The sequence below is a fragment of the Camellia sinensis genome, chromosome 2 (assembly GCF_055761805.1).
Source record: "Camellia sinensis isolate YWXY chromosome 2, ASM5576180v1, whole genome shotgun sequence".
In the NCBI taxonomy this organism is placed as follows: domain Eukaryota; kingdom Viridiplantae; phylum Streptophyta; class Magnoliopsida; order Ericales; family Theaceae; genus Camellia; species Camellia sinensis.
Window position 1 is genome coordinate 210128812 of NC_138962.1, and position 16301 is coordinate 210145112.

The 16301-nt window shown below is 31.5% G+C and overlaps 2 protein-coding genes across 5 annotated transcripts; both read left to right on the forward strand.

The window, feature by feature from the left end:
* The first annotated feature begins 899 nt into the window (after window positions 1-899).
* LOC114300036 ((+)-neomenthol dehydrogenase) lies at window positions 900-4684 on the forward strand. Its single transcript, XM_028244895.2, has 5 exons — window positions 900-1095; window positions 1879-2125; window positions 3029-3091; window positions 3201-3380; window positions 4057-4684. The coding sequence occupies exons 1-5, from the start codon at window positions 1058-1060 to the stop codon at window positions 4429-4431; spliced, it is 903 nt and encodes a 300-aa protein (XP_028100696.2). The 5' UTR covers window positions 900-1057; the 3' UTR covers window positions 4432-4684.
* A 2222-nt stretch (window positions 4685-6906) lies between these two features.
* Window positions 6907-12931, forward strand: LOC145820588 ((+)-neomenthol dehydrogenase-like). 4 transcript variants are annotated; one of them, XM_082916723.1, is made up of 5 exons: window positions 6907-7061; window positions 7454-7700; window positions 10164-10232; window positions 11641-11820; window positions 12455-12931. In XM_082916723.1, exons 1-5 carry the CDS (start codon window positions 7027-7029, stop codon window positions 12830-12832), a joined length of 909 nt encoding a protein of 302 aa, XP_082772849.1. In that variant the 5' UTR covers window positions 6907-7026; the 3' UTR covers window positions 12833-12931. The 4 variants fall into 4 exon arrangements, with proteins under 4 accessions (XP_082772849.1, XP_082772851.1, XP_082772850.1 ...); XM_082916724.1 differs by having other exon boundaries at window positions 6912-7061; window positions 11683-11820; XM_082916725.1 differs by lacking the exon at window positions 10164-10232 and having other exon boundaries at window positions 6910-7061.
* The last annotated feature ends 3370 nt before the right edge of the window (window positions 12932-16301 follow it).

Below are 16301 nucleotides of genomic sequence, written 5' to 3' on the forward strand. Positions count from 1 at the left end.
GTAGGTTTTTAAAACTCAACCAAACAAGTAGATTAATTTTAAATGGACTGGGCTTGTCGCTAGTTCTTAATTGAACTAGAGAGGTGCCATTGGGCCTACTTTTAGGTTCCGTTTCGATAATCTGAACTATTCGCATTTTAGGGTTCGTTGAGTACATCATCTCTGCAAAAAATTAAGTTGACTGAATAACGATAACCACGTGTAAAATGTAAACGACAGATCCAACAACATCTCTCCAATCCGATTAAGGACGGGAGAGAAGCCCGTTTCATTTTAAATATATGGGTCACACTAAACAATTATTTTTTCAATTATATCTATTTAATCAAATTGATAACATCTATTAAGAATTAAACAAAAATCAAGGACAAAAATAGTCCATCCCGAAGGGAATGGATCTTTTAAAATAAGCATCAACCTCTCAATCATTTTGAAGAGAGTAAGTGGACTATTTTTCCCTTCAATTTCAGTTAAATTTCTAAAAATGAAAAATTAAGATAAAATTGATATAATTAAAAGTATAAGGACCAAATTGATATACAATATATATATTTGAACTATGAGTGTAATTTACCCTATATTTTTTAGTTCAATTCTCCTAATCAAGAGAAACAAACACAGCCTAACTGTAGATTGTTTTGATAATTAATTATTTTAGTTAAATTTTTAATTTTTACTGAAAGATATACACGTAAATAGGGAGAAGAATTAGACTTTTTTTTAGCAACTTTTTAATTATTTTAATCTATTATCGAAACAACCCTGTATATGATTATTTTTTCATGTTTGGACCACACAGATTTCTACACATATAGTGCCAAGAATTTTGTGTCAATATCTCTACTCTATTATTTATTTATTATTATTATTTCTTTTGGGTTTGTTTTCTAGAGTACTACGACGCCATTCCTCATTTGTCTTTACCCTCCCTACCTTCCCTCGCAAATTTCCGAAGTAGATTCCTTTCCCAACTGACAAAACTGAAACTGAAAACCCATCTCTCTCTCTCTCTCTCTCTCTCTCTCTCTCTCTCTCTCAAACCCTAACCTCATCAGTCATGGCAGAAGAAGCATCCACCTTTCTTTCAACAAAGAGGTACTTCACTTCATATTACCCACTCTCCATTTCTTCTCTTTTTAATAAGTCCATAATACTCTTTTTTTTATTATTATTATTAATTCCTAAAGAACTCTCTTTATCAATTATATATCTCTCAAGTTCTTTCTTACTAAAATTTCTCTCAACTTTGATCTTTTATATAGATTATGTCTACCCATTATCTTCAAATTTGAGTCTCATTAATTTTCAATTTCTTTATTTTCTCTTATCAATTGTTAAAAATTAAAAGCTCAAATTTGCTTATATCTATGTTATATTATAATGTGAACATTTAAGTTGATGTGGATCTAAAAATTAAAATTATATAATTCTTTTTTGGTATTCCGAAAAAATCACAATTTTTTTTTAAATCCAAATACTCATGTCATCACTAATTGCAAGGAGTGAATAGGAAAAATCTAACAGTTAACTCATCTTGTAACTGCTTCGGTTTTTAATTTTTGCACCATATCTCTCTCTGTATGCAGCAAACTAAGGTTTCAAATATGGTAGAATTACACGCTACTATTATACAAAGCACACAAATCAGAAGTTTTGTCACGTTTTTTTATTTTTCCAAAATACCCATAAAATTGGTATCTGCAAAAACTTCACATCCTATAATTGCTAAACAGTTTTGAAATTCAATCCTCATTCATTAAACTGACCAAAAGTTCAGATGCACAATTGCAAACACATCAAAAGTTCAGATGTACAATTACAAACACATCGCGTTTGCATCCACCGCTAGTATAATATGTATGTAAACATGTGTTGTAGATATGCAGTTGTGACAGGAGCAAACAGAGGAATGGGATTGGAAATATGCAGGCAGTTAGCTTCAAATGGGGTGATGGTTGTGCTAACTGCAAGAGATGAGAAGAAGGGTATTGAAGCTCTCGAAAAACTCAAAGAGAATGGTCTCTCTCATCTTGTGGTCTTTCATCAGCTTGATCTGTTGGACCCATCTACTATTTCTTCACTTGCTGATTTCATCAAAACCCAATTTGGAAGGCTTGATATATTGGTATGTCAAAGAGGCAATTCTTCCTATCTTTAAACTCTTATCAATTCATCTTGCTATAACCCGCCCACCCACCACCCCCCCCCCCCCCCAAAAAAAAAAAATGTATGATTATCTTATACTAATATTTTGACAGTAAATTATAAGCTGACTTATTTTTTCAGTTTATTTTTGTTTTTAGTAAACATTTTTCAACTTTGACATATTTTTTTTTTAGGTTTGTCTAGTCCTAATTTTTTTTATTTATTTAAAAAAAGGTAAATTATACTGACCTCCCCTTAAATTTAGAGAAAATACAGTAAAAACCCACAGTTTTGACATGATTCTTTTATTAAGGTTAAATGAACCGAAACTAATGCAGACGGTGTGAAACCACAAAAATAAACAAAATAAAATATATTTTCATTTAAAACAAAGACAATATCATTTTTCCATCCATATAAATAACAAAATATTGACGAAAAGGGGTTATGTGTTATGTGAATTAAAACCTGAAGAGAACTCATTGTAATTATGCTAAAATTGTGGGTCTTACTATATTTCCTTCAAATATTCAGGGAGGTTAAAGTAATTTACCCTTCAAAAAAAATTCAGACAAAAAAATAAATCAAATTTTGCAAATGAGGTTGTGCCTAAGACACAATTCTCACTTGCATTCCATTGATTTGCAATTACACTCTCCTCGTTTTCCATTTATATAATATTGTTATATGTCTGGTTCTCTTTGGAATTGAAATATTTCAAGATTTTAATGGAATTTTAAGCACAAGTATTGGCCTTTTATGTTATTTTAATTTCCTTTCAATCTGTAAATTAGATTGAAGCAGTTGGAGAGATATGCTGAAGTTTATTTAACCTATCCAAATCCTAAATTTTGTTAAATTACAAACAAGTTTGAACCTGCAGGTGAACAATGCAGCAATTGGTGGGATCACAGTTGATACTGAAGCTCTTAAAGCTTCAGAAGGGGTATGTTCTTCTTCTTCTTCTTATTTATTTATTTATTATTTGTTTTTTAAAGAGTTTTATGTTAGGTGGTTGTAAATTTGGTTTGAATTCTGAATTTTGACTGACTCAGAGAGAAGGAATAGAAATCGATTGGAAAGCGATTACAAGTCAAACTTACAGCATGGGTGAGAAGTGCTTGGAAACAAACTATTTTGGTGCTAAAAGAATTATTCAAGCTCTTCTTCCTCTTCTACTCTTATCTGATTCACCAAGGATCGTTAACGTTTCCTCCACTGCCGGGAAGCTACAGGTACAAAATTTTCAAAACTGTCAAACAATAAGCTCCATTTGTTTCTGTAGAAAACATTTACATTTTAAAGAAAATTCGTAGAAAATGTTTTTGTTGCACTCTTAAAACTGTCAGTCAAAAAGTAGCCAAAACTCTGGTAAGAAAAACAACCAAGTTTGATAATTGTAAGCTGATATGAATCGAGAGCTAATGATACGATGGTGGTCTAATTTTATTATTATTATTATTTTGTATTGAATTTTGTTTCAAATCAAGGCACAGTTAACAACTTGAGCCAAACCAGCAAATTTTTTGCAAGACTTGTTTGGGGAACTTTTTTCAGAAAAAATTTCTGAGAACAACCCACTTTTTAGGAAAGACCATAAAGTTGTTTTCAAATTTTCCAAAACTGTTTTTGCGCAAAAATGAAAATGTTGGGTTTTAGATTTCCAGAAAGACAAACAACAAAGTACAAACAAAAACGAAGAAAACGAAAACACAACCAAACATAACTTTCTTGAAAAATAATTTCCAATGGAGAATTAAGGAATCATAATTCCTTTGATTATGTGGATTTTTTTATTTTTCTTTTATAAATTATGACAAAAAGTAGAGGGATTTTGTTTCCTATGAGATCTACTGCATTCTAGATAGTTTTTGTTCTCAATATACTCATTTCATGTTGTTTTCGTTTCAGTATGTATCCAATGAATGGGCTGTAGGAGTTCTAAGTGATGCAGAAAACCTCACTGAACACAAAGTGGATGAAATACTGACTGAGTTCATGAAAGATTTCAAAGAAGATCAGTTAGAATCCAAGAACTGGCCTACTTATCTCTCAGCATACATCTTATCGAAAGCGGCCATGAATGCCTACACGAGGATACTGGCGAAGACACATTCACACTTGATGATTAACTGTGTCTGCCCCGGCTATGTCAAAACTAACAGTTATGCCGGTCTCTTGACTGTTGAAGAAGGTGCTTCAAGTCCTGTGAGACTTGCTCTATTGCCTCAGGGTGGGCCTTCTGGCGTGTTTTTCTCTCAAAAAGAAGTTTCATCTTTCAACTGAAATCGCAGTCTCACATGTACGCTCTGTTTGTTTTGGCAAAAAATGTTTTCTTTTGTTTGGTTGTGACCTTGAAATAAATGTACTATAGTAGTTGTAAATAGTGAATAATGGAGGTAGTCGGGGCGGGGACAGCCATGGCAGGGAGTGGCAAGTTATATACTCCCTCTGTCCCAAAACAATGGTTCTTTTGGGGAATTTAACTTTTTTTTGATAGTACAATTATTATACTTTAAAAAAAATTGATTTTTCAAAATTACACTTTGATAGTACATTTTTTGGGAAATATCAATGTCATAATTGTACTTTTTATATTGTTTATGAATTTAAAAGAAGGGCAAAATAAAAAATTTATATTATTTTTATACTTGATTTTTGAAGAGAGACTAATATTTTAGGACAATATAAAATAGAATAAGAGACTAATATTTTGAGACGGAGAGAGTATATTTTTACTTTCAATTAATTGAAAATCTTCCATTAGAGTATTGTGTCTTGAGCTACATTAGAAAAAATAAGATAAAATCATAAGAAAGACAAGAAAAGAAGCATCAGTGTAGCCTCAAGAGGAAAGAAACATCATCACATGATATGATGATTAAATTATTCAATATAGGGACACCTAAGTCCTCTCATGCCTTTGAAAAAAAAATTAAAATTTATAACAGAGTATTCAAGGGAACAAAACATTTTTTGAAATCAAAAACAGATTCCCATTGTCAAATCCCAAATTAAACTAAGTGAAACTGAAACCTAACTGAACCACAAATTGCCCCATAATTTTTTGATTTATTTCAATCTCAACCTTCTATTATGAAAACATGATTTAAAAGTGACATATGAGCTGTAGAGTCAATTCTATGACCAAAATGTTCTTTCAAAAACTGGTTTATATGCATATATTGTTGATATTTTTCCATAATAATACTAGAAAAATATATAAAATTAAATTAAATAGAAATGACAAAACAACCTTTTTTTTCTTAAAAAAAAGAGTGAAATACAGAATAAACTACAAAACTAAAAAATGTAGGAATGAACTAGATTATATCATGGAACTCGCATAAACAAATCACTAATAGAACAAATTAGTAACACGGATAAATAAAGATTAGAACTCGTCAAGGTAAAACTAATTCTGAAAATTAAAGAACAAATAACAAGAAAGGAAGCAAACCGAAACTTGTGGTATACATAGTTTCCTTAAAACAGATTCGCCGCCTCGCCAGTAGGTGCTGGAGGAATGTCGATGTCTGTCTTCCAGGATGCGACGGTTGATACCAGCTACTACAGGAGCACCTCCTAGATAGCTTCGGTAAACTGACCAAGGGCAGCACTCTCTTTATAACAAGAGCCAAAAAAGGGGTTAGCAAATAAAAGATGGAAAACAAAACCTTTGAATTTTTCCTTTGGTATAAACACATCTCCAACTATTCCACAAAAAGAAACCACAATTTTTCATCTCAAAAAATCTTCTCTTCATCTTTTTATTTTTATTTTTATTTTTTATTTTAAATTTGAGGAGAAAGACCTCTATTTATACTTGTAGGGGAGAGCATTTGCCTTGAAGACTAACATCAATAGGGTCATCAACTTTTCATCAAAATGTCATTAACTCTAGCCTAACTAGAGTTACAAAGCTTAAAAACTCATGGCTACTAATATGGTCATTAACTCCATCATCAAAAGATGAGAATTATAAAAACCTAAAAACCCTATGTGTTTAATATATACAAATAAATATGTATATAATGATGTTTGAATAATTCAAACAGATAGTTGCAAAACAGATACGGATGTTGGGTCACAACCTGATCCAAGTTCAATCTCAAATACATACACAAGCTAATCCCAACACAGCACAGCCTAGTCCATGCTCAAGACTAGGTCCAAGTCTAAGTCCAAGACCAAACCTAGCACATGCACAAGCACAAGCACAAGTATAAGTCTAGGCATAGTCCAAACCAAGACTAAGTCCAAATATAAGCTAACTTTTATTGATGTTCACTTTATGAGACAATCCTCATTCACAATTTAATAGTTTCGACTCATTATTTTTGTGTTGTAATCTTCTCACTTAAGAGAATACAAAAACCATTTAGACCCACCTCACTGGCAGTTGGGTCCCACTTTAATTTCACATTAAAGTTGCCAAAAAAACCATTATTATTCAACATATATCTCACATATGTATATATAAGGGAAAGGACTTGGTATGCACTTTATACGAAAAGTGCAAATTAACACTTGAATGAGATTTTGGTCATAAAATTCATATGTTCAGCTCGCTTTCCACCTTTTTCATCCACTTTTAATAATAAAAATGTTAACAAAAGGTTGAAATTGAAACAAATAAAAATATTAGGGGGCAAAATGTAATGATTCTTAGTTGAAAGGGTAAAGTGATAATAACCCATAATAAAAGGGGTAAAATGTAATTTTCTCTATTATTAAAATTATCCAGAAATCAGAAATGGATTCCTGTTGTTAAATGCTAAATTAAACAAAGTGAACATTAAAGCTAACTAAACCACAATTCTCTACAAACCTAAAACCCATCTGCCCCTCACTCTCTCTCCAATTCTAATCTCATCAACCATGGCAGAAGCATCCACTTTTCTTGCAACAAGGAGGTATTTAATACAATCAAATATCTGTTTGGTTTATTTTTGTTTTCATTTTCAGAAAACATAGAAAACTTGTTTGACCATTTGTTTCTCCAAAAACAAAACAAAAACAAACAGTTTTTGGGAACTTTTCTTAAAATAACCAACTTTTTTGAAAATACCCAAAAAAATATTTTCAAAACTATTTCCACGCTAAAAAAGAAGAAGAAGAAGAAGAAGAAGAAGAAGAAAATAATGGGTGTTTTCAAAATTCTGATTGTTTTTGTTTCTAGAAACACAAAAACTAAATAACTAGTAGTTATGTATATCTTCTCAAGATATTGATAGCTTTGCCAAAAAATTCTTTAGCTATTGAATAATTTAATATATTTTGTTTTTGTTTTTGTTTTGGGTTTCAGGTATGCAGTTGTGACAGGAGCAAATAGAGGGATGGGGTTTGAAATATGTAGGCAGCTAGCTTCAAAAGGAGTCATGGTGGTGATGACTGCAAGAGATGAGAAAAAGGGCATAGAAGCACTTGAAAAATTCAAGGAGTTTGGTCTTTCTGAGCTTGTAATGTTTCATCAGCTTGATGTGGTTGATCCCTCTAGTGTTGCTTCCCTTGCTCATTTCATCAAGATCCAATTTGGAAAACTCGACATACTAGTATGATCCAAAAACCCTTTATTACTTCATATTTTTCGAACTCTTTCTTAGTCATTGTGAATTTAACTGTTGGGTATCATGAATCCCGATAACCACTGGACATTGACTACTCAATCCCAAATCCAATTTGCAGGGTAGAGCCCCTTGCCCAATTGAATTTGGTATAAGGGTATTTTTGATCTTTCTACACTTGTGACCTTATAAGGGTAGGTTGATTTTATAGATGAATTGCTCTATTCACAATCCATAATTTCATAAGAATGTGTTGATCATTGGTATGGAATTCTCTATCTAATGCACTATATTCCTTTTCCAATCACCAAGAAAATATGAATTGGAATCAGGGAAGAGAGAAAATATCCAAAACCACCATGGGTTATAACCATAAACACTACAAAGTCTTTGAAAATTACTGTTTTTGTTTAGGACCGCTTAATTGAGCATAGTCTATTGATTGCCTTTTTTTAGCAATTACAGTATTAATTTTTAATCATAATTGTTTTTGAACACATAACCCATTTGATATATTTATTTGAAATCATAAAAACAATTCATGAGATACGGTATGCAAGAATTGATAGAAAGCATGCTTAGATATTTTTTTTTCCTTTCCTTTTGGAATGTTTTTAGGCACAAGTCATTCGCTAATTGTCTTATATGAAAATGAATTAAAATAGCGAATGACCCGTGCTTGATTGGGGATAAAAAGATCTTAGTATCTTTGTAGAATTTTCACCAAGATTGCTTACAGAAATTGCAGGGTAAGTCATTTTTTTTTATATTTTTATTTCTTCGCATTTTGATTGTAACTCATTAAGTATTTTCTATCCGTGACACTTAATTACTGGAATTAATTTAGGAAAAATTGCAAATTAGTGGTAAGACCAAAAAAAATTGCAAAATCATGGAAAACTTTATCACTTAAATTATTAAAGTTGATAAGTTTTACTATTGATTTGCAATTTTCCTATTAATTTTTAGATTTTATTATCGATTTTGCTATCAATGGTTTTATTTCGAAAAGTGGAGAGACGAGTTGACTTTTTGCTATTCGTTTTAAATTCTCAAAAGATGTACAAGTGATTTAGAAAAAAACATTTGACTGTTATGTATGATTGCTACTTTTTGTAAGGTTGTTATTTTTTGTACAAGTGATTTAATATTTTTCATGGATGTACAAGTGATTTAGCATTTTCATGGATGTACAAGTGATTTAGTATTGCTCAAAAAATGTACAAGTGATTTAATATTAATCAAAAAATATTGTTAATTGCTCAATGACTCAATGTCTAGCTTTATATTGAACTGCCTAGGTATATTAGTTGTTTCTCAACTTAATTAGTTATATCTGAAAGTTTTCATAATATTTGTAGGTTTTTGGTTGATGTCAGGTTGTGTTGGGAGTACATTTTTTCTAGATTTTTCTCACGTAGTTTCAGGTTTATAATTTGCAAAGAACTATTACAATGTGATTTGCAGCAGTAGCACCAGCAGGTGTACATTGCTTAGTATTTAAATTATTTTTTTTAGATTACAGAGCATTGGTTGGTGTGCATTTCAATTTTAATTTTCTTAGATTGCAGAGCAATAGTTGGTGTGCGTTGGTTGGTATTTAATTTTAATTTGTTTTTTTTTTTTTTTTGAATTGCAAAATACTGGCTGGTGTGCATTGTTTGATGTAATTTTTTTTGAATTATGGAGTGTTAACAAATGTACAAAACCTTGGTTTGTATGTTTTGTTTTGTCTTTACAATTTTTTATTAACTTGCATAGCAAGGGTGCTTTTATTTTTAGATGTTTGCATTGATATGAAGTTTATACTTTATAGTCATAAAGTTTTTTTAATAAAAATGAAATGTTTATGATTGCGTTACTTGCCGTAGTTTAAATAGTTGATTGGGAAATATTTATTTTCAAAATATACAACCAAAAATATTTTCAAACTTTTTTAATAAAAAATCTTTTCAAAACTAACCAGACCCTCATTCATATTGACTTCAAATTTTTAGCAACAAATGAGATAAATTACCTTTTAACCCAATAATTTTATATTTAATTACATTTTGATCTCATCATTATTTGCACCGTGCCTTTAGGCACAGGCATACACTAGTACATATATATGCAAGAATCAGGGAAGAGAAGAAAATAATGTGATGCCTTTATTTTCTTTTATTATTATTATTATTATTTTTTTTTTAAAGTGAACCATATGGGTATTTTTTGAAATAAGGACTCTGCAAGGATCAATGACTTGACTTCTATATTAAATATTTTTGTAGTTTTTCTACATATGTATAAAATTTGATCACATAACTTGACACAACCCTCTCATAGGAGGCAAAAATCATTAAATGTGCCATGTGAGAGAATTTTGTTCTGTTAATTGGATTTTGTACACTTAGAATTTTTCTTGTTATTGGTCCGAGAGAAATGAATAATGAGCAAAGTTGGAAGTTGCAGGTGAATAATGCTGCGATTACCGGAATCATAGTGGATAGTGATTTTGTAAGATTAACAGAGATTGATTTGGTAAGTCTCTGATTTTGTTTTTCTGCGACAAAAATTTGTAATTTTTGATTTTCGCAGGTAGTACACTTGAATGTCGTTTTGTTTTTTGTTTTTGTTTTCCTTCAAATTTTCTTGGAGTTCTTTAATAATGTTTCTAGGAAAAGGGAAAAAAAAGTAGCAATTAATCAGAATGCATTGTCATATGGGTGATATTTTCTTCTGCTTTTTTGTTTCTTTCATTTGTGTTTCGGTTTTTTGGGGCCAATGTTCTCGCAATTTCAATTGAACTATGAAGCTGTTTAGGTTGCCTGGGTTTATTTCTATTCATTCCATAGTTCTGTATAAAAACAGTAATTAATCTGAGGTTCTGCAGAGTAGGCTGAAAACATTTTCTGAAAAATAATTTCTGTATTTCCCTATGTTACATGGACTCTTCAAATTAAATCAAATACCCGTGTCGGACACCCGACACTCGGACAAGGGTATGGGATATGTGTCGGATACTTTTCAACGGATACTTCTTATATAATTGTATATAACACTATTATTATATGTATATATTGTTATATAATTGTTATAAATGTCATTTTGACACTATAAGTTAAATATAATACCATTTTATCTCACATATTAGATTAAAAATATAAAAATATGACCTTTTTTTGCCGAGTCCGCGTATCCTTAAATTTATGATTTGATGAGTCCGACCTCTAGATACATACCCGCACCCAACACCCGTACCCGAGTCCATGTAACATAGGTATTTCCTAGCATTTGATACAACAAAAAATGAAAATTAATGAACAAACTTATTTGGGCAGAAAAAAAAAATGTTTTTCACTTTTAAAAAGTGAAACATATTTTTCAGACTATAAAATTTTACTAACCTCACTACACCGCCACAACCACCATTACTGCCATGATCATCCCACCAATGCCACCGTTACACCACCACCGCTACCACAACCACTAGCACAGTAATTACAAGGTCGTAACTAAAACTAAAAATGAAAAAAAAAAGTACCAAAACACACAGAGATTGACAACTGCTTAGTCTTTTTGAGTACCGGAACACCACAATAATGATATGTCAATGCCATTTTTGTAAATAAACGTCATCTTCATAAGTGCTTGGTTTCAAAATGAAATGTCCACATTAAATCTAATCATTCCTTACAAAAAATTTATATGAATTTTCTGTTTAGTACTTGTGTTTTACAAAGCTAAATTACATTTAGCTGTTAATCATTTGATAACTTCACTTTCACTAGTATTTTCAATAGGACCAAGACTATCCGTTGATTTACTTAACCTACACCTGATGACTTCAAACTATGATATGCCTTAGAATCATAGCATCTCTTGTGGTTGTAAATTCAAAAGTACTGTGATGATTTGAGTTATATATTCTTTTCATTGATATACACAGAAAGCAGCAAAACTCAAATGGGTTCATCACTTAATGACTCAGACTTACAGCTTGGGTGAAGAATGCTTAGAAATAAACTACTATGGGGTGAAACGAATGATCGAAGCACTCATCCCTCTCCTCGACTTCTCTGATTCACCCAGGATTGTTAACGTCTCATCCAGCTCTGGCAAGTTAAAGGTATTTAAAATGTAGCAAAACTGTACTTCAAAGTTCAAACCAAAGTGGTGCATAATGTGAGAGATATGAAACTTGTTTCATTGATCCTAGTGGATTTTTTGTGAACCACTTTCAAGATCCACTTGTAGGAATGAAAAATTATGTGTTTTAGTTAGATGTGGCAAATGGGCAGGTTAGGGCAGATTAAAATAAGTTATTTTGTATTAAAACAACTCAATTCAAACTCATCCATTTAATAAATGGGTTTAAACAAGTTTAGTTGAATTGGGTACTGGGCAGACAAATTAACCTCTTTACTTTATGACGAGGTGGTGGAGGGGTGGCATGTTGTGTTGAAGGGTCGAACAAATTAACCTAACTAACCCATTTACTTTATGAGGGGCGGTGGCGGTGGTGGTGTTGGTGGTGGATTCCTTACCTCCTTGTTATTTTTTCCAAACGGGTATAATGCCCAAGTTGCAAGATACAACCCATTTAACCCCGTTAACGATTTGGATGAGTTTAAACATAATTCAAATGAGAGAGATTAAGCAAGTTCAGATTTTTGTGTTAAGTTTGCCCCATTCTAGTTTAAATTTTCAAAATGAAGTCCTACAAATAGTTGATTCTAATTTTCTCATATTTGTTATTTCAGTTTTTACCCAATGAATGGGCGAAAGGAGTGTTTCTTGATGACGAAAGCCTTACAGAAGAGAGAATAGAGGCAGTGTTGAACAAGTTTATGAAGGATTTCAAGGAGGGTGAATTAGAAGCCAATTGTTGGCCTTCTTCTTTATCCGCGTACACCTTAGCGAAAGCATCCCTAAATGCCTACACGAAAATATTGGCCAAGAGACACAAGCGATTCATTGTTAACTCTGTCTGTCCCGGCTATGTGAAAACAGACATGAATTGCAATACTGGCAATTTAACTGTCGAAGAAGGCGGTGAAAACATTGTGAGACTTGCTCTGTTGCCTGAGGACGGGCCTTCTGGCTTGTTTTTCTTTCAAAAGGAAGTGTCCCCTTTGTGATGAAACTCAAAATCTTGCTGATAAGTGTAAAAGTACTTTCTCTGTTTACTTTATTTCTCTGTTTTTATAGTCAATAAAAGAGCAAATTTTGTGTTTTTATTTTTTGGAAAACACATATTGTTTGACTCGAAAACTATTTAAGAGGCGATTTCCAAAAATAACCCACTTTTTAGGAAACATCGACAAAAAGAAATTTCAGAATTTTCGAAACTGTTTTTGCATAGAAATAAAAATGATACGAAAATAATGGATGTTTTCAAACTTTTCATTGCTTTTGTTTATGAAAACTCGCAATCTTGCTGATAAATGTAGAAGTACTTGCATATGACACACTATGAACCTTCCTCTGTATATGGCTCATAAAGTATTTTACTTTCTTGGTTTTTATGTAACGTAGTGAATAAAAGGTGGGGGAGATTGACATGCTAGCTTGTTTGATTGTGTGTTTCTGTTTTTAGTTTTCATTTTTTAGAAAACAATTTGTTTGACGAACTGTTTCTAAAACAAAATTCCAAAAACAACCCATGTTTTAGGAAACACCATAGAGATCTATTTTCTCAAATTTGAAAAACTGTTTTTGCATAAAAATTAAAGCGATATGAAAACGATGAATTTTTCAAAATTTTCATTGTTTTGTTTCTAAAAATACAAAAAATGAAGATAAAGAAAATGAAAATACAAACGTTGCTAGTTTGGTTGCATTTCAGGAAACATGTTTTCATTTTCTATTTCCTCTACCTATGCAGATTAATCTGGCTTCTTAGAGGACAATCTGAAACTATTCTTTTTATTTAAATTACCTAAGAGGCCCTAAAATTGTTGACTATCAATTTCTTATCATGTTGTTTCAATTTGAAGGGTCCCTATTTTCATTTTGTTTCATTGTAACCCACTCAACATCTTTTGACTGACCATTAATGATGGATTTGTAAGGTTGGTGAATGCAACCCTTGGCTTGTGAAAACTTGTTTAGTGGTTCATTCTTGTCTGTTTACCTATGTATTTTGATGTGATTTTTCACTATCTTTCAGCTTTTCCATCATTTTCTTTATCTAATTGGTTAAAATGACCAAAAAATTTCATTTTAAAAACTTTGATTATGTAGCATATGTTTTTTGAAAGGGTGAACTGATGTGATGGTCGCCAGTGGGAGTGGTTAGACTGTTGCGGGATAGCTATAGGTGTGATTTGTCAGTAATCGAAACTTGCTAGTTTTCAAAATGATATTATATAAATGGACCCAAATTGCAACTTTATGCAAAATCTAAACGACCGATTGAAACAATTAAAAGATAAAAAACTGAAATAAAATTGAACGTAAAATATAAAGGTGCAAAGCAAAATTTACCTAAGATCTAATAGCTTGGGGAGGACTATGCTGACAATGATCCAAAAACACGTGGGTTAGTCAATGGTAGGTGACGCTAAGGGGTTGATTTGATTCGGTGGACAAGACATGTTGGAATATCGGTTTCATATAGGTTTATTTTGGGCCATCTTTGAACCCAAAATTGAGTGAGCCCTAAACGTCTTTTAGGGTGGGTCCGAAGAGGTGACGTATTGCTTGCCGCATAGCAAGTCACACAGTAAAGACGGTTCGTCAACACCATTTATGAGTGAATGGAAAGTTGACGTCGTTTTCGGGTTCGTGGAATTGGACATTTAAAAAATTAAATGTGGTTTCCTTGTAAAGCTTGTCCCACATTGAAACTTGAAGAGAACTTATGTATGTAAATAAGTTCTAGGTGGCAACACTTGGGTTGGGCCCCAATGGGCACCCCAAGTTTGTAGAAAGGAGAAGTTATGGACAAAGTGAACCTTAGCCCAAACCACCACACACGCCGCCCGTCCGGGCACGAGTGTGGGTCAGGTCGGTTCTAATATTAATTTTTGGACAAAATTTATTTCAAGTTTTTCAAATTCTTGCAGGAAATTATTTGAATTTCAAATTGATTTTGAATTCAAATTTTGTGTCCAATAATTGTGCCTCTTTCAAGATCAATTCCATAACAGATTTTTGAAAATGTTTTTTTTACCGGACAGATTCTGTGTTCCCAAACAGATTTAAATCTTCCTTGGCAAATTTGAATAGATTTTATCTGAGGTTCAACAGGTTCAAAAATCCCACAACAGATTTTTCAGTGCAAACAGTTTTTCAATCTGTTCAAATCCGGACAGATTCATAACTGTCCAAATAGATTCAAAATCTGGACAGTTTTATAACTGTAGCAGTTGCAGATCTGTCCAAGGATTCAAACTGTATCTGTTCAGGGCTTTTCATACCTGTTCAGTTCAAATACAGCACCTATTTGGACAGATCTTTTGGCCTATAAATTCCATCATTTTCCAGCAGTTTTGGGGTTGGAAAACAGTCTGAAAATTACTTTTTTGCTGTCCAATTTTCTGCTCTGTTGTATATATTCTTCATATTAGTTTTTAGGAAAATTAAAGAGAGTATAGAACACAAGTTTTAGTGTACCGAACAAATTGTTTGGAGTGCTAGTACAATTTATGAAGATCATTATATCCTGGGAGATAAACGCCACTTAACCGTAAGCACCGTAGCGGGGTGAATTTGTCTTAAGGACAGAATGTCACACACTCAACTTGATCTTTTATTATTAATTTGGTTCGGTAAAATAAATTCGGTACGTAATTTATTTTATTTGTTTGATTTAGTTTCAATTTAAGACAAACTCGAATTATTCTGTTTGTACAGAATTTTTCGTTTGTTTCCTTTATTCTTTCTTCTTCTTACAGAAATTATTTTCTGTGATTTTACAAAATAATATTCTGGTGGGAAAACAAATAGTAGTAATATACTGTTTGACAGATAGTAGTAATATACTTCTATTTTCTTTGACAACTAGTAGTAATATACTAGTGTCATTAACAATTCAGAATATTTATTTGTGAAATTTTGTCAGAAATTAATTTTGGTTTTCAGAAATTATTTTTGAGTGTTCATTAATTAAAATTCTGTTTCAGTATTTTAATTATTAAAGTGTTACAGAAATTTAATTTTCTGTGTGAAATTAATTTGGTTAAATAAAATTTTATTTTATTTCCAAATTAATTGAAAATAAAAGTTACAATTCTTGTTTCTTTTATTTTACGAAATTTAATTTTCTGTGTGGAATTAATTTGTTTAAATAAAATTTTATTTTATTTTCAAATTAATTGGAAATAAAAGTTACAATTCTTGTTTTTTTTTTATAGAATTTAAATTATGTGTTTTTTGGTTTAAATTTTCTGTGTAATATAAAATTTTAATTGTAATTTTGTTTTATAATTTAGAATTTATAGCTACTGAAACTGGTCAAACTAATGTTCAAACAAATACTAGTATGGTGATTGCCATTGCGCCAACCCCTCCTTATGTTGGGACTGTGCCAGTGAATCATGGTAAAAAGCCAGAGAAGTTCTTAGGAACTGATTTTTGCAAAGGCAAAGGAAAACCAAGTAAGAA